This window comes from Primulina eburnea, chromosome 5 (genome assembly GCF_022965805.1).
Source record: "Primulina eburnea isolate SZY01 chromosome 5, ASM2296580v1, whole genome shotgun sequence".
In the NCBI taxonomy this organism is placed as follows: Eukaryota; Viridiplantae; Streptophyta; class Magnoliopsida; order Lamiales; family Gesneriaceae; genus Primulina; species Primulina eburnea.
Window position 1 is genome coordinate 4,970,113 of NC_133105.1, and position 24,546 is coordinate 4,994,658.

General features: G+C 32.3%; 2 protein-coding genes and 1 pseudogene across 3 annotated transcripts; all 3 read right to left on the reverse strand.

Moving 5' to 3' along the window:
* Window positions 1-590: 590 nt before the first annotated feature.
* Window positions 591-3,762, reverse strand: LOC140832588 (glycolipid transfer protein 3-like). Of its 2 annotated transcripts, none has more exons than XM_073196690.1 (6): window positions 3,392-3,762; window positions 3,163-3,218; window positions 2,051-2,178; window positions 1,320-1,455; window positions 1,036-1,128; window positions 591-870 (listed from the first exon to the last, which is right to left on the reverse strand). In XM_073196690.1, the coding sequence occupies exons 1-6, from the start codon at window positions 3,594-3,596 to the stop codon at window positions 835-837; spliced, it is 654 nt and encodes a 217-aa protein (XP_073052791.1). In that variant the 5' UTR covers window positions 3,597-3,762; the 3' UTR covers window positions 591-834. The 2 variants fall into 2 exon arrangements, with proteins under 2 accessions (XP_073052791.1, XP_073052790.1); XM_073196689.1 differs by having other exon boundaries at window positions 1,036-1,179.
* A 7,691-nt stretch (window positions 3,763-11,453) lies between these two features.
* LOC140832589 (trihelix transcription factor DF1-like) lies at window positions 11,454-14,361 on the reverse strand (annotated as a pseudogene).
* A 5,716-nt stretch (window positions 14,362-20,077) lies between these two features.
* Window positions 20,078-22,497, reverse strand: LOC140832590 (uncharacterized). Its single transcript, XM_073196691.1, has 2 exons — window positions 22,118-22,497; window positions 20,078-21,899 (listed from the first exon to the last, which is right to left on the reverse strand). Exon 2 carries the CDS (start codon window positions 21,628-21,630, stop codon window positions 20,308-20,310), a length of 1,323 nt encoding a protein of 440 aa, XP_073052792.1. The 5' UTR covers window positions 21,631-21,899; window positions 22,118-22,497; the 3' UTR covers window positions 20,078-20,307.
* Between the last annotated feature and the right edge of the window lie 2,049 nt (window positions 22,498-24,546).

Consider the following 24,546-nt stretch of genomic DNA (forward strand, 5'->3'; position numbering starts at 1 on the left):
TTATCGTGTAAAATTTACTATGTGAAATTGTAATATAAGTCCTACATATTTGTCCTTTTACATTTGATATTGTTCTATATAGACAGTTTAGGACTAAAATTGCAATTTTGGGCCCAAAAAAGAAGCTGCAATTTTTGGGATTATAAATTGATGGTCCGACAAGAATCCCAATAAAAAAAAATGAAATGAGCTACATGATAGGATACGGGGAGCGTTACTCGATGCATGTAGAGCTGCATCAATTCCGCGGGATGGAAAATAGCACTCATCCGCAGAAGGAAACGGATTCTTGAATTCGAAAGACAAATCCCGATATTCTTTTTGGAGCAATGGTGGAAGGGCCTGATAGAAAGGATGGTTTCTTGAATTATAGAGCCAAGCCGTGGTGTACAGAGCCTAGCCTAACAAGCAATAATATTTCTGCTTATTCCGATGGCCATAATTTAGGCACAGACAAAATGGGAATCTTTCAAAATGTTCATTAAACTCCAAACCAAGTACTGGAAACTCATGGATGAAATAGATCGCTCAACATCAAAAATCTTAAGATACAAAATATCTTTCATTGAACAAACTAACAAAAAGCCATCTTAATAAAATAACTGAGATATTCGTGCAGCAGTTTCGAAGAATATTACATGCCGAGGGTGTAAAAAATCGTGATGTTGATCAAATAAGCTCATGAAAGTCAGATTATTCGACGAAAACGACAAACATTCTACTGTACAACATATAGTTCTATGTAAGTGTAGCACCTAAATAATGGTCATAAGACATGGTATTGAACCAGCAAAATTGAACTTCATTTATTTATTTTTTCCTCAGATGTCTCCTCTATGTAGCCTTCAACGTATCCAACCCATATGTTCTCTGCATTTACATAGGAGAGGCCAAAAAAAAAAAAAGAAGGTAAATCAGCAACTGAACTTGATCCAGACAGATGTAAAATCTGAATTTGTCGCACAACTTTTCAAAGAATTGTGTGTTTTGACCTCCCGACATAGATCACTGAATAATAGAAATATTATTATATACCATAATATCTTGGTTTTGCTGGATCACAGGGATGAGCAAGGAAATCATCGTTTGCATTTCTTCCTTGAGCATGTCACAGTCTTGGTCATTGGCCTTGAGAACAGAAGTAAATGTTTGGATATCAGGCAACAATTTTAGAGCTACCTACAAAACATAAACAAACACATACATAAAAGTTTTAAAATCAAAATGAATAAAATGTCAGTTATCTTATTAATATTATTTAATTTATCATCGACATTTTTTTTATATATAAAAAGAATTTTTTTTAAAAAAATTAGTACTTTATATGCTGCAGAAGAAATCCATCCATGCCAAGGCTTCAAAGTCTTGTTATATGACTCTTCCACTGCTTGCTGCATCGGCCTGCCACTGTCCTTCACTATAAATTCTAACAAAGCTAAGGTGAAATCAAGAGACCTGCAAGCAAAAAGTCGCAATACAGGAGGCCATATTAGGAGCAAACTATTGTTATCTATTAATTGTTTTCTACACAAAACATTTAAAAATCTAACCTAATTCTGGAAATGGAATGAATATTGTTGTTTAGTCCTATATTTTTCGATTTCTAAATTTTTGGTCTTTTTTCTATTGAGAGTGTTATATGATACTAGACACGCCAACTCTGTATTAATATCATATCAGAATCACGTCGAAAAACAATTAAATTACAAAAAAAAAAGACAAAACAAAAATCATATTACGACTGAAATTTAACGATAGAAAATCAAAATCACAAAGCGATAATCAAAAATATAATTTTTTCAAACGGACATTTTTTTAAAGGCAAAAACTTGTGTGAGACGGTCTCACGGGTCGTATTTTTGAGGCGGATATCTTATTTGGGTCATCCATGAAAAAATATTACTTTTTATACTAAGAGTATTATTTTTTATTGTGAATATGAGTAGAGTTGATCCGTCTCAAAGATTAAGATATGTGAGACTCTTTTTTAAATTATGACTCGAGCAATTAAAAATGTTAACCTAGTAGAAATAAAAAAAGAATTAATTACCTAGTAAGCCAGACAAAGGATTTACTACAAGTGGGACCCTGTTTTGCTTTGTCTGCGACCTCTTTCTTTAAAATCTCCACCACATCCCGATATGTCGAAGGATCGGAGTCATGGAACTTCTCTAATCTCTGTATAAATCAAATTATTAATTAATTAGAACAAACATTAATTAATTATCCGCATTGGATAAATACACAGAACTGGCACGAATAATAAGTAAATAAAACCTATTCAATATTCTATTAATCTGACAATTTCACGATAACATGACAGAAACACCCATGACATTTTTGATTAATTGGCCTCCATCTTGACTGACTCCTGTAAATATATTCAAACTAATACAAAAACTCACAGATATCTTATCCAATCCGATCTAAAAATATATTATTTTTATGCTAAAAATATTACTTATCGTCTTAATTAAATATAGACCAGATTGATCTGTCTCATATAAATAAATCAATTATACCGTTTAAAAATCTATTTTTAAACTTATCTTAAGCGGAGTTTAACTAGGGGAGTGTATGTATGCGTGAGCACTCTAGCTGGCTCGTTGACTCGAAGAATAAATATTAAGACAATGGGCAAAAATGTAAAAGCGCATTCGGTGAAGTTAACGATAGTAATGTGCTAAAGTCAAAATAATGGTTTGTCTGTTTCTTAGCAGTGGAGTGGCATATTTGCACAATTTTATGCATCAGGTCGAGACAAAAGTAATATAGAAATCAATTATTATAATTTTAAACAATACAAATTCATATGCATGTCTTTAAATTGAACAGTAATTCATTTTAAATACAAATATATTAAATTTACTGACTATTTTTTACAAAAAAAAATGTTTATAATCATATGATCGATCATGTATATAATTAATTGAGGTATATATATAATTTTGTATATATGTTTGTCATCTCTATCTATGTGTTCATCCATCAGATGACATTCATTTATTGGATGTGATGAATCTCATCAAATTATACATCCAATATATGAATGTCACTTTATTAATAGATATAATATATAGATTAACGATATATCAAAACTTTATAGTATATATGTATGTGTATGTGTGCAGTAATAGTACGATGTTATGAGTTTAATAATACCTGTATATTCTGATGAATGTCTAGTCTCAAAACAGCCATTGTTGGCCCTATCTTATCTGCAAAACAAATACTAGGGAAGATATTATAACAGACAAGGAATTTATGTAATAAATATAAAGCATATGTTAAAAATGTCTGCGATTACAGAGAATAATTAATAAAACAGATAATTAGTACTGCAGATGTGACATAAATATGAACAAAGAGAGATATAGAAAGAGAGGGCAACCAAGAACTTGAATGAGCAGATTGCAAAGGGAAAGAAAAGGCTTGATGGGAACTTGAGCAGTGGCGGTGAGTTGATCGCAGTCGGCTCCTCCGGCGGATCCAGATGTGTCCAGGGTGGTTCTGCGGTGAGCCTCCATCTGGGACAGCTGCTCAATGGCGGACCTCATCTCTGATGCCACCATCTCCGCCTCTCTCCTGCGCTTCATTTAATTTCTATATCTCTTCCAAGATTCCGTGGCCTCCCCCACAAATTTATACTACGCAGAATTCTTTAATATAGAATATGTTTACATCAACCGGATGAATGCAATGAACTCCGTAGAGTATAATATTTAGTTTATTAAGCTTAAACTAATATACATCTCATGTCTGAATTCTCAAGATGCTTCACCATAAAATATTTGTTTACGGATTTAGCTTTGTTTAACAGTATTATTTGAAGTTATTAGCAGACATTATTTAGATTGCGACACTTAAATCTGACCTTAAGATTATGCGACCTTTTTTTTAAAATTAAAAAAAGAAGAAGAAGAAGAAGAAGAAAATCTTTACTGGCTAAATAATTATGAACTATCTCCAAACACTTATTTTATTTTAATTATTTGTTCAAATCATAAGATATTTGATGAATCACGGTTAATAATTAGTAAAATTTGACACCTAGATTAAACTTAAATATAAAATATAAATTTTATCTGTAGTAAATTTTAGTGTGAAATATAAGGATTTTAGAGTAATCTTTTATTCAAATTTGATATTTGAGTTTCTATTTTGTCATGCTATAATGTTTAATTTGTTTAAATACAATGGTATATATAATATAGGAAAGTGAAGTTTTGTGGAAGAAAATTTTATATGATATTAGAAACAAATTAGGGAGTAGTTATAGGAGTCTCAACTTTTGTGGTTAAAATGGTATATATTAATAATTTATCTTTTTTAGTATCGTAGGTGAAACATACATTGAATTAGAAATTATACAGAAATTCGGTTTTTAATTAAACTTATCTTATACGTACGATAAATCTATGGGGTTTAGTTAAAAATAACTATTTCATAAACTTTTAACCCAAAAAGTTTGAGAAATATTAAAAAAACAAACAAACGAAAATCTCACCATACCCAAAACGTGTCCGAAAATTTTAACATTCTCGTTCAAAATGGACAACATGTTCAATTTCATATTTCTCTAAAATTTTGGGAAATACTACATGGCATGTATTCAATTGTGTTGGACGATGATAGCATTTTGTCGTGTTTTTCTTTCTACGACGATGGAATATACAGTTATCATATTTCACACTGAATAAACTCACGGACTAATATAGTAAACTGCAAACTACATTAGTCAGGTAAACTGCACTGGACAAACATATGCGACATACTCATCCGAATGAATATTGGTAAGAAGAATCAAACTCCCGATGATTCAAACGCTTATCTATCCCGTCAACTCGAACGTATGACAATTTTTTCTTACTTTTTTTAATAAGATTCGGCATACTTCATCGATAATTTATTTATATAATATAATAATAATAATCATAATATGGCACACCGTTGGAGATGATTACCGTAATGTCACAACTCATGCCGACAGCTTATAATCTTTAACCGTAATATTTAATCTTGCCACCTAAATTCTCGCACACCGTTTCCTACTGTTCAAATTTCTAACCTTAATTGTATTGTAATTATCAGCAAAATATGTATCGAATTAATCTCTTGTATGTCGCATGCATGGTAAGAGCCGGTTAAGAAATTAAAATTGTATGACGTAACTTTACTGTGTGAACTCAGGAGATTCGTCTCGTCTTGTTCTTCCAACTTAATTCAAATATTGGTCGTACGTTGCATTAAAATCAGGAAATTAATTCCCAGCAATGGGTAGTTGAGATCAATGATAGATATTTTTTTTCCAAAAAAGGAAAAAGTGCCAACATTATGTTAAGGTTTTATCTAAGTGAATGGATATAATATTCCCTTTAAAAAGAAATTGATGGATATTTTAAATATAAAATCAAAGCTCTTAGTTTTTTTTTAACATTATCGAATATTCTGATTTGTTTTGTTAGGAGAAAAATTATATGAATAATATATTCATGTTAATTAAAGGAGAGTGTTTTGAAAGGATTTCTTGGAATTAGAAATTTCATTTGAATCGTTTGGAAATGTGAAAACTCAAATCAATTCAAACTTTCGATATTCCATGCAAAATGTGCTCTCTCCAATTAGTCACCATTATTTTAAATTGAATTGGTCAAATTGTAAAGTACAATAAAAGAGAATTAAAGGTCATTTGACCCATTGTTAGCAGCCTTAAACAGAAGAAAAAAAAATAAAGCATGCACCTTCAAATTCGAAAATTTAAATGGGACACATACAGCTGGTTTGGAGGAGTTGTAACAGCTGATTTTAAGGTCTATTAACAGTCATTATTGAGTGGTAACAACTGCCTATATATAAAGCTGATCATTTTCACTTGTAAAAAGTGGCCAAAGGTTGAGGGGAAAACAAAAAAAAAAAAAAGCAACACCAAATCCCTGCAATTTCCGAGCATCAAAGTGTGTTATATTTCAAACGAGAAGTGTTGCGAGAATTACGGTATTTCAGTGGCATCTTGAAGCCAAGTTTCTGCCATCTCGAAACTTTGCAAACAGCCAAGTTCGAAGCAATCGAGTAGCTTTCGTATTCGACTTTTTAGTTGTTCTTCCCTCATTTTTTGAAGATGATAATCAGGTAATTGGGCTTATATATGTGTTAAAATAATGATGTTTTTGTTTTTGAAAACTTGATCATACACTACTCATTTCATATTTTTTGATTCCATATATATTCGTTCCGCATGATTCTTCTATTATTCCATGAAAACTTGAAAATACAATGTTATCATTCGAATTAAAAATGATAAGGAAAGTTCCGAAACATGACAAGATAAGATAAACACATGATACGGTGAGTTATAATAACTGATATATGCATCGTCCCCTTAAAGGAGTAACAATTAGGGACTTGTCATGAATATACCATGGATACAGAGATGAATAAAAGTGTTTTGTTTTGATATATTTTGATGTCTTGTTTCGAATTCTGTGTCTTATGTCTGCTTGATTCATGTTGCTATATGTTATGCTATGTTTCATCTTTGAACTCATATTATATGTATATTTCGATATTCTTGTGTGCAATTGGCTCATATATGCTGAGTGTTTCCTCCAAACACCCATCCCCTTACTTCACTGCCCAGATAAGGGCGGAGATCAATTGGAAGAAGATGAACAACACATGTTTTGGGGTTGGTGATCAAGTTAGAAACATGAATTTTTAAGCATCAGTTTTAGTTTTATTTTCTTTATGTTATGGCTTCCGCAATTGTCATATGCATTGTAAAAAGTATGTAAAAAAACTGGCTTTTGGCTATTTCATTAACTATGTGGCTTGTTGTTATACGATTTTAATTGTTGAACAACGACGATGGCACATCTATATTTTGGGGCGTGACAAAAAATATGGGATTGCAAGACAAAATTGATGTTCGATGGAATTTGATGAGATGCGGTTTAACTAAATGAAATATTTGCCAAATTAAAGAGATTTTATGGTTCCAATAACCACGGTAACGATTTTGTAAGGAAAAGGTCAATTTACAACTCTACTATGTTAAAAGCGGAATTATGAGGTAAGGCAGCGTTTGAATTGATGGATTAAAACACTACTTCATTTACTTAAATCTTACATTAAATCAATTGTTTGTAATCTATATGACATCAAGATAATAACTTTGGAATTAAATTCGAGACTCGATTATAATAATTCTTTCTCAACTAAAAAAAAAATCAACATCACTGAATATCAGCCAATTAAAAACTAGTATTATTTATCTTCAAATAGTCACAATAAGGGGAAAAAAGGAATTGTTGTAACAAATGTAATTTATTAAGGTATATATATTGCTTATAATAATCAAATGTATTAATACTGTACAAATATATTTGTTTATTTGATTTGGGAGGATCTTTGAATAAGCTTGATTGAACCATAAATATTTCTCTGTGGCAATAATTGTGACAAGTATCAATTATACTAAATAACAAGAAATATTTTTAGCGTCGCCTAAGTTTATAAAATATTTTAATACATGACGAGGTTGAAAAGATAGGGAATGCATATTATTCCAAAGTTGAAAGGAAATATTTAACTCAAATTATAATATATATTGACTAAGTTTATTTCATACAAATATTCTTAATACAAAGAAATTTATTATTAAACATATTTAATTCAATAGTTTAAACTTTAGAAATTGTACAATTAATATAATTAAAAATCACGATTATCTGTCTAGACCTTGTTAAATGGATCTGGGTGGGTTTAATATTATTGTAAATAGCTTAATCAGTAAAAATGTGTATATAATTGAATTTAAAGATGATGATGATGACGACGACGACGATGATATAACTTAAAGACAAAATAGATTATAGTAAAATTTACTTTTTAGTTGGATTATGTAATAATTCAGTCGTTTACAATAGTTGATGTACCAATTTTTTAATATATCGATATTTTGTGTACCAAAATAATTTTTATTCAAATGTTATTAAGATAAAACTGAAAAAAACTATGACGATCTATTAATTTTTAATTTTTTTATTGTATAGTAACTAAAATGAGAATTATATAATATTTGGTGGGTCGAATCAAATAGGACATGTCGGGTATTCGGACGGGTCCTTGTTTTTCGAAACTCATCATAGACCCGTATCGTTGTCTTTGAATATTGGTTCTGGCCCAAATTCAGATGTTAAGTTAGATGGGCCGGGCTACTTAGATGATAATGGCCCAATATTAGTTTCCAACAAGCACCGACTTTTGCAGCGTCTCGTCACAATTTCCCCATAGCCAAGGCGGGTGCCTTAACTGTCGCCATGTCACTGCTCACGCTCCCGCGTACCGCGTACGTCAGCCGCGAACAGAGTTTTTGGCTCTTCTCTTTCATCTTCGAAATGCTGTTCAATCATGGGTTTCGATCCTCTAAATCGCAGGACCACTGTACTGCCTTCAGAAAGCTTGTGATTTGAGCTGCCAGAGCAATGTCCAAAAGGTGTCTCTCGGTTTCAGAGCACCAGATTTCGAGCTTTGTGAAAAAAATTTATGATATTATTATAACCCTAAACACTGGGATTTTGGGAGAAAGTAAAAGCCAAATTCAAGGTTCTGTAATTAAAGAATGTTCGCAATCGTGGCTGAATTTTTCGGTTTGCATCTTGCTCGTTGTTGGTTCCGTCCCAGTGTACAATGCTTGGTTTCTTCTCGTTGCTCCCATCGTGCACAGCGGAGCTTTAAAATTTCGAAACTTCCTTGGGTATCGTATAATTTAAATCGTCAATAGGATGTGTAGAATAATTTATTTTTGCATATTTAATGTCGACTCCAACTAGTTCCGAATTTTAAGTATTTTTTATAATTCTCTACGAACTGATCTATTGGATTTTCCCCTGTCATATCAATTCAACGATCAGAAATTGTGTCTCTCGCATAGATCGCACTAGAGAACTACACGAAATTTGCGTTGAGAGTTGATCGCCGCAATTTTAGAAACCTAACAGGATGACCGCAATGATGCGGTGGAAGGTGGTCGGCCGATCGAGTCCCTACAAGGAGGTGGCCGATTTTTGTGTGAGGGAAAAGAGAGAAAAAAATTAGCATGTAAAAGTTATATTCTTTCATATATTTTTAATGAAATATTTATAAATTTTAATTTTTGATCGAATCAAAACTCTTCTTGATTTAGTTTTTTTTTCCCTCGTTAAAAAACTCTCGTGTGTGTATTTCTCACTCTTGAAAATATCATGCATAATTAAATAATTATCAACTTTTAATAATATATATATATACACACACATATATAGACACGCATATATATATATATATATATATATATTTTTATATATGTTTAAATTAAATAACTTTTATTTAATTACTCAATTAATTAATTTATTATATACTCTTTTAGAATGTTTCATAAGAATTTTGCACTTAATAGTCACTACTAATTTACTATTTAATTAATATATTTTAAATTTATTAAATAAATAATTGTGAACTCATTATAACATCGATCGATAATCAGATAGCGCTGATGTATCAAGGGTAGAAATTTCGCTCATATATGAAAAATAAAAATTTCGAAAGAATTTTCATCGATCCATTTTTTACAGTTACTAGTTTTGTGAACTCTTTCAATAAAACATACAGTTTTACTCTCTTCACTTAATTAGTAGTTAAGTTAACTTCCACGACTAATTACATAGAATCAACTTATACATTCATTTATTAACAATCTTTTTTTATCTACATCAAACTACAGTTGTCAAATTTAACTCATAACTATCTCAACAATATTACATAATGCAATACTTATGTTACCCTCAATGAGTTGAGTTGAATGACAAAGTCCAGATCCACTAACTTTCATTGAGCCCAATCATCTTTACATCATACTCATGGAGAGAAGTCATGATCTGCTTCACAGTAACATACATTCCTTAATAGACGTGTTTGTGCACCTAGCAAATTGTTCATAATGTTCTCTTTACATTAAATTTTAATTTCACATTGAGATACAAATTTAAAGCGTGAAACAGTCCATAAATCAGACACACATTAAAATATTTATCGAATAGTTGAATCACATCAATGTAAAATAACTTAACACACATAACAAATTATTTTCGATCATCATTTTATCATATAATATTATATATTTATATTTATAGTGATATTATATTGTAAAACCATAATATCGAATATTATTAAACATGTATCTTACAAATATGCAACTAACAACAATAATTAAAAATTAAATATGTAGGACCGAACAATAATTCGATTCTCATTGATCGCGAGAAGTGCAATTATTGGAAGAGAGATTGTTGGGCGCAATAATTGTCCTTGTTTGGTAGAGCGATCGAACCATGGTGCTTGAACTGTTGTGTTGTTTAAAAGATTTGAGTTGCACCATTACCACTAGCTATAGCTTTTGGTAAAGCGGAAAACGCTCGGTCTTACAATTGGTATCAGAGCCAAGATCACGGGTTCGATTTCTATTGATGGCAAGGAGTGCAATTATTGAGAGGGAGATTGTTAGGTGCAATAATTATCCCTGTTTGGAAGAGCGATCGAACAGTGGCGCTTGAGTTGTTGTGTTGTTTAAAATATTTGAGTTGCACCATTACCACTAGCTATAGATTTTGGTAAAGCGACAAACATTAGGTCCTACATGAACTATTCTGAGCAGAAACAACAAAAGTTAACATTATCAATTTATACAACAAAAGTAAAGATATAGTGTATTTATAAAATAATGAAGTGTAAATATCATTCTCATTATGTTAGATATATGGTTTTCTTTACATTATTCGACAATCTCCACTAGCAAATCATGTTCTAAAATATGATCCAATGAATGTGTATTTGGATCGATGGAAATATTTCAAATCTGTAATTTCAAATTTTCTTAATTTGTTTTGATTAATCACATTCAATCAATATCAGCTTGAACATTTTTTAACAATAATTATGATAAATTTCAATTACATTCAAATCACTAGAAATTCATTTATTTTTAAATCATTTTTCGAATCAAAATCTTTAATTCAAATCTACTCATCATTTATTTATGCACGAGCTAATAGAATTTTCGGACGAATAATATGCAAACTCTTAGGTTGCACTTGGATTGATAACTTTCAAATACATGAAATTCAAATATATTTTTGTTGTTTAAAAAAATAAGATCATAAACTTTAAATTCATCTTATACGTGTTTAAATAATATTTCATGTTAATAGTGATGAATTTTGATTTCACTCATTAATAGTATTGTTTGAAATTCATTTTATTTTATATTATTAATGTGTAAATAATAAGATATAAATTTAAGATTCGATTTATTTTTTCATTGTAATCAATAAAATTAATCGAAAGCTGTACATTTCAAATTATCTCCTCTAGATACACTCTTAATGATAGAGTAGATAACAATATTTAAAATAGCCACGTCATATACATTCCATGAACCAAAAAATGTAAAAAAATTAATAAAGAAAGACAATATCCTACAACTGTCCCCTCGATATATTTTTTTTCGAATGAACAAATCATTTTTTTCTCCCTTTTCCAGTTTTAATTTATTTATTTTCAAAATAATAAATAAAATTATAAATATATATTAAAATCAACTCAAGTGACTATAACCCTTCTAATAAACCAACCACGAATCATCCCATGTGATGCGTCTGAAATGTCACAGTCCTTCGCCGCCACCTCCGTTTTCCTCAGACAACTAGCCTTCATTTAGATCTCCTTTTCTCTTCATTCTGCGGCGTCTTCCATTGAAGATTGCTGCTTGTTTTCGATTATTTCATCGCCTCCTCCGTTTTCTTCCTCTTCTTGATCCATGTTCTCAATTTCCTCATCTTGATCTCTGCCATGCAACGTGGAGTCCTGCTGCTGTTGCTCAAGTACCGGCCATGCCCTTGGCTGCTCATGTCGAGCCACTATCGGCACCATTGGGTTATTGGTTTTCACTAAGTGCTCGTGATTGGATGGGGGAATATCTGTTCTCTTCGCGCTCTTTTTGTGTAAGGTGTCGAGCCGGTGAAAATATGGACACGTCTTCGAGTCTTCGGTTCTCTTCTTGTTGCTTTCATTCGCTTTCTTAAAGTACTTGTTGATGTTCTCCCATTTCTCTTTGCATCGCTTAGAGCTTCGGTTGTATCCTAGCTTGCCCATGGCGGCGGAGATATCCTCCCAAAGGGGTCCCTTTGGCACGCTTTCTTGGTACTTGAGATCAAGACTAGTTCGCAGATTGATCAGGGCTTAGACTTCTGCTTTTGGCCATCGCAAGGAGCTTGTGAGGTTGATGCGGCTATCACCGAAGACGTCTGTTTTTCGAGTATTCAAGAAATTTTCAGGTGTCGCGGTCACCACTGTTGGTGGTTGGAGAGTGGATTGTTGAGGCGGAGATGCTGGCAGTTTGCTGCTGAGGCTGTGTAATTTCCGGTGCTGGTACCTCGTCTTGGAGCGATGGTGCTTTACTGCTCTTTGTGATTCCCAAGTTTAATTGCTCTGTTAGCTTCTGCAAAAATGCTACCACCGCAGCGTCTTTGGCTGCCGAGATCGATCTCTCCTGTACTAAGAGTTCATGTTCTCGATTCGTTCTCTCCATTTCTTGATTCCTCCACTCTTCCTCTCTCGCCATTTGATCCCGCTCCCGTTTATCCAGCGTATCTAAGAACTTTTTATGCAATTCTTCCTGCTTCCCGAACACGTTTTTTATCAAACTTCCGAAAAAATCCTTCCATTTTCTCTTCTTCCCCCGTTGCCTTTTTATGCCCTCATCAGAATAGGTGGATGAAGATGTTGGATTTGATAACAAACTCGCGGAATTGCCAAGACAATTCAAGGGTTTAAAAAGTTGAATCTGAGGATGATTTGAGGTATTCATTGCATGTAATGGAGGAGGTAATATCATAGCATTCATCGAATTGTTTGGGTGTACTATATTCAAAGGATCTGGGCTAATTGATGAAACAGTGCCAACATGTGATTGAATTGGGAAAGTAACCGCATTAGTCTGCATTGGCGCCGCCGGCATTGTCGTGACGGCTGGTGGAGGCCGTGGCTGATGAGTACTGCTGAAGGAAAGCACTGCACCCTAGTGCTTTCCCACGCATGTAATTGATCGAAAAATCGATACGTCTTGCCGACGGTGTTTGATTCGCGGCCATCTTTTGTTCTCTTGTGGTACTTGTTTACGTTTTCGAATTTCTCTCTGCATTTCTTGCCACTTCGTTGAAAACCAAGCTCCGTCATTTTCCTGTAAAAAAAAGAAGTTTGTGAATCTTCCGTTAGTTCTCTCTTATAATTATTACTATCCAATCTTGAATTGTATTAACTATTAAGTAAAACCAAAGTTTTTATTAGAAACAAATTAATTCAATATACAATATAAGGATGAGAGAATTAGCTACACCGATTCAATACAACAATAACTAAGCCACAACACTCCGCGGATCCAATTCAAAAACATATGACCAACTGAGCAATTTTCCTAAGAAATTCCAATTCTTGGAGTTACATTTCATCTTTAATTCTAAATTTTTGTAGTCAAATGCAAGTGAACGTATAATCAACAAAACTGCCAAAAACAAACCGGAATATATGCATGAAAGCTGCTGAATTCGTGTGAAAACAAAGACCGGACCCTTTCATCAAAAAGCGATAATTCAATGAAACGACTGACGATCGAGTGTTCACATAACCTTTCACCGAAAAATCAAGAAAAATTACTGATTCAATTCATTGTAAGCGAGTATCAGATGGCATTAAACGAAATCTTTTCGATTAATTTACCTGGAAACTTCTTCCCACAACGGACCTTTGAAATTCGAGCCCCTAAAAGCAACATCCATATCAAATCGAATTTTGAGCAAAGCCAAAGTCTCATGCTTCAGCCACCGGTTTCCACCGCCGCCAATTCTCTCGCTTTCTTCCACACCTCCGCCGCGAACAGCGCTTGATGCGCCAACCTCACTGCTGCCACCGCTAGCGCCGCCACTTTCGCTACTCATCATGAGCCCAGAAACAGTATTAAGCATCATGCGGAGGAGCCTTTTTCCAGCTAGCCAGGCAGCCCCTCTGGTGATTACCAGCTGACAAAAATAATAAAATAAAGCACAAAAAGTTGCTGAACTTTGTGCGTTTATGAAAATGAGATGCGGTGAATTTATTAATTTATTTCGGTTGGATCGTCAATTAAAAAAAATGTATTTTTTGAACTTATGAAGTCAGCATTTCTTTTTCTTGCAATCTGATCTTCTCTAGTGTAAAAAGTTGTTTCTACAGAGAGATGATGAAACCTAGATAGAGAGCGACTCCGCAAGTTGCCCTTGGCAACGATGTCCCCATGCAGACACTCATCCGGTATGTACAGGTGTGTATTTATGTACATTTTATATCTTTCTTTATCATTAAACCAAATATTATTTATACTCCAATTTTTATTAGTAACATTTCATTGTATAAATAAATTGTATACATGCATTGGAATATGATTTGAAAAATTGGTATGTAAATAACATAACTCTTGTTATAATTTTTGGGAAAAAGATCTTTTTAATTCATTAATTTTTGTAATTTTGAGTTTTTGTCCATTGAATTTTTAAAATTTGATTTTGATATATTAATTTTTAATTTTCAAATATTTTGATTCAATTGTTGATGTGATATACTGACAAGTCAATAATTTTCAATGTCCTGTTGAAATTTTTCGATATCACGTAATCATTTTCTAATGTCACGTAAGCAATTAGACCAACATAGTTTAAAATTAAAAGTTGATTTATCAAAATCAAACTTTTAAAACTGAATAGACCACGACCGAAAAAAACTGTTTTCTCATAATATTTTAATATAATATAGGAATTTATGAGTTTGATCCTCTGCACTTCATATTTATGTGTGTGTGTATATATATATATATATATATATATATATATATATATGTATACATACAAAAACAAATATGCAGATATATACATATATTACTATTATAATAAATAATATACCCTTCTCGGATTACAAAAACCACGTGATTTCTTAACAAAAAAGAAGCATATTTTACAAATAGGCCCCATAATCTACTGAACACACTATCTCTGAAAAAATAAAAATAAATAGAAACTATGAATTCATCGATCAGTTTGCTTTTACAAAAATATTCATATCAAATCATAAAAATCAATTATCTTAAAAAAACAAATTAAAAACACACAAAAAACCTAATGAATATTAAATATTTGCTACATAAAACAATATTAATGTAAATATGTGCATCAAATGTGTTGAATTAAACGCGTATGAGTGAGAGTAGCACTGATATGAGTGATCTTCTGAGAAGTTCTCATACGTCAAGCTGTTGACGTTACGTCGCTTGATCTAGTTGGCTAATTGGACTGTAAAAAAGTGACACTAAATCTTAACGGGTAATACAGTCTCTGCTAGAGACAGTACCAACGGTAGGAAAATGGTAAAATTGATCTATTATCCCAACAGATAGACATGTACCTCCCCGGACTCATGGGCATAACAGCCCGACCTATTAGCACCTAAGTAGGTGTACTCTGTGCTGTCACAAGTATAAGGAAATAAAGTTGCGATTTGGCTAACAAATATAGTTTTTGACATAGTGATGAGTGCATGATCCTAACAATATTGTCTTGAGATATTTATATATTGCTTGATACGTTGTATGAGATAATATATATATATATATGTGTGTGTGTGTGTGTGTGTGTGTGTATTATGATAAAAAATTGATATATATATATATATATATATAATTAATGTAGCGGGATTGGTTATAAGATATTATCTTAGAACAAAAATTTGTGTGAGACTGTCTCACGAGTCATATTTTGTTAGACGGATCTCTTATTTGAGTCATCAATGAAAAAGTATTTCTTTTTATGCTAAGAGTGTTAATTTTTATTGTGACTATCGATAAGGTTAACCAGTCTCACAGATAAAGATATACTATTTTTATCTTAGTGGGGATTGATGTTATGCTACAAAATTGTTATTGTCTCGACAGCTAAAAATAGTCAAAAGCAGGCCCGTGTGGGGTCACCTTGATCTTTTTGGCGTTTTGGAACCAGTGGCCTTATCCTAGCTAGCTCACACTTGTGGTGAATTACAAAACAATCAATCATATTATCCTTCTCAAAAAAAAAAAAATATGATGACCGATACATTGATGGAATTGGAGCTTCATGCCAATTTAGTTAACTTCTGATGGTACTAATGTTGGGTTAAAATTGCACGAATGATAGTAATACTGATATGGGTAATTCTTTATAAGTTTTCGTGTGTCAAGCTGCTGACATTGCGTCGCTTAATCTGGTTGGTTAGATGGACCGAAAAAAAATGACGTCAGATCTTAACTAATAATATTGTTTCTACTTGGGATATGACCGACATTTGAGGAATGATAAGGTTAAGACATCGCCGTCAGATAAACACAAAACTCATTGAACTCACGAGCCTAACAGCTAGACTCTTTAGCACTCAAGTAGGTGTACTATACACTGCCACAAATATAAGAAAATAAAGTTGTGTCTTGACTAACATCTAAATTTACTTGTTAACATGATCCGATGATATTTTATTGATTGAGATAATTTGTATCATTAAAATAAATTACAATATATATAAAGATTGAAGTTGAAAATTCTACTATAATTTATCGACTCCGAAACAAGGATTCGAAAGATTAGGTGGTTTTTATTCAACGAGATTCATGATGAAAAAATTAAAGAAATTTATTTCTATCAAAAAGCAGGTTCAGAATTAAGATAAAAAATGATAAATATAAGAATAAGAGTTTCTTCATAAAATTTGTGAAAGTAAAAATTCAAAGAAAGTTTCAATTCAGACTATTGGTTGGATTTGATGTGAAAGAGTGGATTTGGTCTACTTTGGCTCCTGATCTTGAGCTCACTTTTCTTGGCCTCAAGCTTGACTTCTTTAGCTTGGAGTGCTTGTCTTTTCAATACTTTAAAATTTTACTAAAAATAGAAGCATTTCTCAACCCAAAGCAAGATAATTCCGAAAATGACTTCAAGTTTTAGGCACAAATTTCTAAGTACTCCTTCACCCGCTCTTGTTTTCTCGAGCTTCTTGGCCTAGTGGTACTAGAAATCCAAAAAATAGGACAGATCTTAACTTAATAGATGATGTCTCTGTCAAAAGAATAATGTGAATAATCGAAACATGACGTATATATTACTATTCAGTATAAAATATTGAAATTACATAGATATCACTAATTATTATATATAATTTTTGGTAAATCAACAAGTATTTGATATTATACTTTGGAATCATATTTAATGTCACATGTTCATTTATCATGAATTGTTTGAGTGTTGTCGAGAACAATAATTATATTTATTGAAAAATCAATCAAAACATAACGTTTAAGCTGTTCATTATATATAAAAAATTGATCGCACTTTACTTAAAGCGAGACCTACAATATTTATAATAGTTGCTAGTATATTGATGTGTATATTAATATAGATTTATTCGTGGCTGCTGATCTAACCAATTTTTATATGTTATATATAAAAAACATATTTTAATTACTTGTTATTTAATTTTTTATATGCTTTGCAGGATGTGGGGCTATTATTTTTATTTTTATTATTTTTATGGTCAGAGGTGCTTCCCACTTGCCTATGTATTTGTGATTTTGGTCGTCTATATCGTGAAATTTCTTTGTTTTGCAATTTTAATTTTTTTATCGTGAGAATATTCATGTGATACTGCGCATATCAATAACATATACTTTGGTGTCATGCAGATAAAGATTAAAATTGTAAAAAAAAAAAACAACGAATGTAGACGAATTGAAAGACTTAATTTTATAGTACTGTGACCTGTATACCAAATGAGTTGTCCGGTTGGTAAAAGACCAGACACTCATTTGGTCGATAATCTAGAAGACTAAAATCGTAAAGTGACAAATATGAAAAACCAAAAATGTAATTTTCTCTAAATATAATATACTCATATGCCCATATAACAAGATTCAATTCGAAGATAAAACTTATGTTATAATAAAATTTATATGAATTTAAACCATGGTATCTTTATAAATCGGAATTTGGATTTTGGCTTAAAAATTGACTCCCGCAAATTAGAACTCGGAGCAAGAACTATAAAAGTAGCTAATCTGCCCCCATCAGAGAACATAAATAAATAAACTAAAAATTAAGGGCACAACCAAACATTCGCCAAAAAACAGGTTTATTGCGCAAGCCCAAGTCATGGATATTGTGTGAAAAACAGGACTATATATGGAAGACCGAGTAATGGTGAGCATCTGATCCAGTGGTAGAAATTTGGGTTATTAATGAAAGAATTCCATTACGATTCTCAAGTTTTCACGACGAATGTGAGGTAAAATTACGAGTCAAGTTGAGTTTTAGGAACTCGAACACTTGAAAACTCACCCCTTAGACGTTTCCTACCAGATCATAAGCATGCACATATACGTTTTGACTACTGCGAACCACGGATGTTGATGGCTCAGCAATAATTCTGAAGGATAGTAAAATGAGATACAACAGAATATATGTAATGACCTGAATCCTTATTTTGAATGAAGTATTAATTAAGAGATGATTAAAAGTTTGCCAATTAAACATTATTAAGAAATTGATAATTCGAGATCAATCTATTGGGTTCCACCGAATTTAAAATGGACAACCCAACTTACTTCAGATTTCATTATCCCGAGAAGTCCAACTAGACGAATGAGATTCTGACACGTGGCTGATAAGATTGATTCGGATTTTCTGAAATAGTCCGGATGCAGCCTATAAATAGAAGCTGAATTCTTTTGTTTCCTCCACCGCTTCTTTCGAGAGTTCTAGCCATATACTTTAGGTTTTCTAGTTAGTTTCTAGGGCACTTTGGTATCGGAAAGTTTCAGAGCTAGTGTCGATCGAGATATCATTAACGGGCTGACGACGGACGCAGGTATAATCCTAAAGCTTTGAGGAAGAACTTTGAAGCATGTTTGATAATTCATGATCTGATTTGATAGTGATTTCATATTGTTGGTATTGTCAGGTTCAGAGCTTTCTGTCAAATTGGTTCAGTGAGGTTCATGATTTACTGATTGAGATATCCAAGCGTAGTATACACACTTATATGCTGCATATTTATCTGTTGCATGATACATGTTTTACTGCTTTTGGCATATTATGAATGACATATCATATTGAGCCAGATATCTTTTGAGATATACCTCGTTTATTGGGGACGCTCAGCCCTATTTTGTATTGTAGACGATGGAGCATCGAGAGCTACAGTGTCCGACGGGACCCGCGGGCTCTGATGACCTGGACATTGTAGGTCCACCTCTTGATAATGAGTGTGGGAGCCACAACATGCCTAGGACAGATCAGAGACACACACTCAGGCGCCTCTAGAATGAGCATGAGATTTTTGACTTGATCTTTAATATCCGATCATGTTGCATTTTGCATGCATCATATCAGTGTGTATACCCGTACATTCTCATTTTGGGCGCATGTCGCTCACGTCCTTGTTTTCATCTTGTTCAACCCATTTATACAGGACAAGTCTTAGGTTAGACGGTTCGTACGACCATGGCAGTGGCTAGAGCAGTTGGGTTTTCGGTGGTGATCCAGTGGTGATTTTTGTGGTTTTTCATTTTCTCGTTCAGAATATATTTTCGATATGATTGCATTAATGTTTAAGATCGCTGTTATTGTTCTGTTTTCGTTTGAGCCGTAAGATTATTAAGTTATTTGGTTTCATCTGTATAATTGTTATTATTAAGTTTGATGTTGCATGTTTATTAATCTGTTTAGTAATGGTTCGGGTAAATGCACTACAATATACAGTGAGCGTTATCAAGAAAAGGTCGGCATTTACATACAACTCCTACAAAGACTGAGCACAAACTCTAGTTCAGGAGTCATTTCTTCCCTGCAGCTATTTGAACCCATGGTGACTGGTTTTAACTTAGGACTCGATAAAATGCAGATGAACGGCTTCAGGAAAGATTAGATGGAAAAAAGGTAATGAATAGTATAAAAAACTAAAGCCCTATATCTATTAAATTATATATAAAAGTTACAGCCATAAATGGACACAAATCCATTAACAGGGGCGAAAAAAGCATAAAGATATTCATACGATACATGTTGAAATAAAATGTAGATTCTGACATCTAAACCAAACCAGTGAAAACCGAAGCTTGTACCAGGAGACGCCTAAGCCAGATTCAAAACAGATAAATAAAAGAAACAGGTGTTTCTAATGCTCGGATTCTAGCAGCCCTTTGCTTGCATAGGTTGATTCAATGCTCATTTCTTTTCGTTTTAGTTCCAATGCCATATGCTCATTCTCAAGTTTCATCCTCTCAATTTCAATCTTCATCATCTCTAATTCTCGGTCCTTTTTCCTGCAAAACCTCTGCCACTTGAACCTCTCTTTTTCCAGTTCCAACATTTGCGTTTGTATGTGTAGCCTTTGTTCTTCAAGTTGAAGGTTCCGATTATTTATCCACTCTTTCTGCGACATATTTGTTTTTGTGCCTTCAGATGGCACTTGATTCACATCAGTGTCGGTATTTTCTGCCTGAAAATTGAAACTTTTATTACAATCTAAAGAATTCTTGAGTTTAAAATCTCCATGACTCTGACATTGCTTAGCCCGCTTAGCAATGTTCCATTGAACATCCTCGCATCCATCCCGATCATCAAATTCCATTTCACGATCCAAATCATCATTATCATGATGTGGATGCCGTTTCATGTCATTCTCATCATGATCATCTCTACTCCTGAGTGCTAACCACAAAGAATGCTGCAATTCAGGATCAGGGGGAAGATGCAATCGATTCCCATTACGGTAAGAACACATCTCTTCATAGTGCAAATGCTTTGAACTCAAAATTTTTCGAACTTCCTCTTTTGCCTTCTCAGAAATATGATCCATCACATCTAAAAGTGCTGGATTCTCAACAACCTCGCAAGAAGTTCCTTTCCCTAGAATCTCATTAAGCCTCTTGTATCGTTTGTTGAGGTCATTGAATTTATCCTCACACTGCTGAGGTGAAACAAAATGGCCCCTTTCTGCCATGACTTTTGAAACCGATTTCCACTTCCCCTTTTTTTGTAAGTTAGCACATTTTCTTCTGGAACCGCCCCCAAACTCAGTAGATGCCTCTTCACTAATGTAAGAAACAGCAGTAATTAACAGCCTTACCATAGCATCAGTCCATTTCACTCGTTGCCAAGCGGAACACTTCTTTCCTTTGCTCGAATCAGCAGCATCTTCCGTAAAGCTTGGCTCATCTTCATCACTCGCAGATTTTCCCCGATCCAGTTTATTAAAATCAGCCAAGGATATGGTCTGGTCACAATCTTGGGTGCTTCGAATTGTGAGAGGGAAATTTTCATGAATAGTTGGTTGAACGATTGATGATCCTTGTCTCGGATTCGAGCTTTGTTGATGATGAAGTGCAAATAAATGTTGCTGCTGAGGATTAACTCTCATGGGTCCGTGCAAATCGAAACCTCCATAGGAACCAGAACCACCTTGCATCGTATTTCCTGATGAAGAATTCCCCTCCATGATCCCTTTAAATAAACTAGAAATCACATCCACCCACCAATCAAATTCACCACAAAGTCCCTAAAATCTCCCAGCTTTGAAGATGTTAATCTGCGACATCCTCAAAACCTTGTTGAAAAACCTTGAATCACAGATGTCTTTCCCGTCAACAAGGTTTCAACATCTACACCTCTTAAGAATCTCGTACACTTGTCTATCCTTATCCCTAAAGCAGAATCCAAATTTTTGTAGGGCTAAGCTAAAATCTCAAATTACTTTGAACAATCTTGCTGCAAACAGCATAAAAATATTTAAAATATATTATTACTACACTCCTTTATTCTGCGAATTTCTACTCATGGAAAGAACCCATCAACACCAGACACCAATAATTCAAAAATAAACAAACCAATAAGTCAAAGAGATCCATTTTCACCAAAACCCATATAAAGTAACAATCTTTAATCCAAAACAAACCGGGAAAAAATGCTTTTAGTCAAGAACTTACATGAGACATATGAACCCCAAATCAAGATTGGACCTCGCACCAATTAAAACTGAAAGAGTCGATTCAAATTGGGTAACAGTACATCTCAAACCTCAAGATTCGAGAGAATAAAATAAATAAAACCTCTCTTTTTTTCTTCCCAAGCGGAGTATATATTTTTATATGTAAAAACGAACAGAAAAATTGGTAGAGCCAATGAGTGAGCTATCAAGGGTTGTTGGAGGTGCAATGTATGGGAAGATACTGAGGGTCCACAACGCATATTTTTTCATGTTACACACACTAAAGACACACGCACCTCCTGCAGAAGAGGCTAAAAAGCTTAAATCTTCAGCATCGAAAGTCTTGTACAAAGTTCTAGTTTTGCGCAACCATTGTAATTTGTACAGAGTTTTTGCAACTTGGAAGGAATATGATTGGCACCTTCATTAAAAAAAACAATATCTTTTTTTGTTTGTGGAGTTGTTTTTATTTTATTTTATTTTTTTTATTTTCATTAATAAATATGAAAAGATAATACGAGCAACTACACTATCGTAACAAAGTCCACAACCGAGATATTCTGTTACAATGCATCTATAATAGTTATGGCGCTAGAAATACAGCAAAAACTTAAGATTTTAATCTTCTTGATTATTGTTTTCGAGTGAGTCTTATGTGAGACGGGTTAATGCTACTCATATCCACAATAAAAAGTAATACTCTTAACATAAAAAAATAATACTTTTTCATGGATGACCCAACTAAGAGATTCGTCTGTATCACAAAATACGACATGTGATACCGTTCCACACAAGTTTTTGCCATTGTTTCCACCTCCGGCTTCTTATTATTTCATACATGGAAAAAATGAATCGAACTAGGTGCGCAAGCTAATCTGAGCGGATTGTTAGACCAAATAGAGGATGTGTTTCTAATAAGTTCAGATTCATGTAAGTTTGTCAAATTTCTGAGTTTCTCGATGATCCTAGGGAAGAAACTAGCATTTGAATTCATGGTTTTTTTTCAGCAAGTTGTTTTTTTTTTTAAGAAAAAAAATGGATATTTTTTTTTGGTTACAATCGAGGGGGGTCACCCATGTAATTGATTAGATTATTTTAATCCTGAAAACGATGGAATGCATTCAAAAATAAAAGTGGCTTTTAGGATTAATCATGAATCGACCTGATATTAATTGGTGTTGATTCATTCACATTTTAATGGATAATAAAAAAATAATGATGACACTAATAATACTGTGAAATTATTTAAGTATTTAAATTTAGGTCTCTTGTGTGTAATCTGAAAATATCGTGAATATTTTCATTTTCTGTGTAGAAAAATATTTATAAAAAAAAGATATAACTTTGCTTTACATGAATGAAGTAACTAAAAATAAATGTAGGCAAAAACTGGTGTGAAACAGTCTCACGGGTCGTATTTTGTGATACAGATATCTTATTTGGTTTATCCATAATTTTTTTTATTTTTTATGCTAAGAGTATTACTTTTTATTGTGAATATCGGTATGATTGATCTGTCTCATAGATAAAGATTCGTGAGATCATCTCACAAGAGACCTACTCAAATATATGGATCAAGATCCTCTACTGTGGGGAACCCCACAGTAGAGGGTGCTGTCCACTATTTAAAAAAAAATATTTTTTAAAAAATTGATATTTTTATAATTTAATTATTTCAAAACCAAAATTATATTTTTTAATTAAAATATGTGATTAATAATATAATTTAAAGTTGCAATTTTATTTTTGATTATTGTGGGAGTAAAATGATGTATTTTTTATTACTTTTTTTTTATAATTTTTTCAACTCTTTTTTTAAAAAATATTAATAAAAAATTAAATTTTTGTTACAAATATGTAATTTTGAACGAACAAAAAAAAACGACGGTACATTCAATTTTTTTAATATTATAGTTCTTTTTACAAAATTTATTTTATCTTTTTTTTTTATTTTGTTAATTTTTTATTTAGAAGTTAAAATTTTATCAATCAGATATTTGTAACAAAAATAATAATCTTATTGGCTTTTTATATTCTAATTCTTTGAAAATACTATTTTATCTTTATTTTGCATTGTTAATTTTTCTCATTCTTTTTTAAGTTTTAAATATAAAAAATATTTTTTCGCTTTCTTAGATATTTAAGAAATAATCCAATTTAAAAAATAAAAAATTAAAAAATTTATAAAAGACTTAAGCGTTTGAACAACAAAATTATACAAGTTATTTTTTTTTTATATCGTGTCAGTTTTTTGATATTATTTTTAATTGTTCGATAAGTTCAATCTTTTTAAATTTTTTGTACAATTTTTTAATTGGATTATTTCTTATATCCCTAAATAAATATATATATATATATATATATATATATATATATATATATATATTTAGATGTTAATTTTATAGATATGTAATTAATAAAATTTTA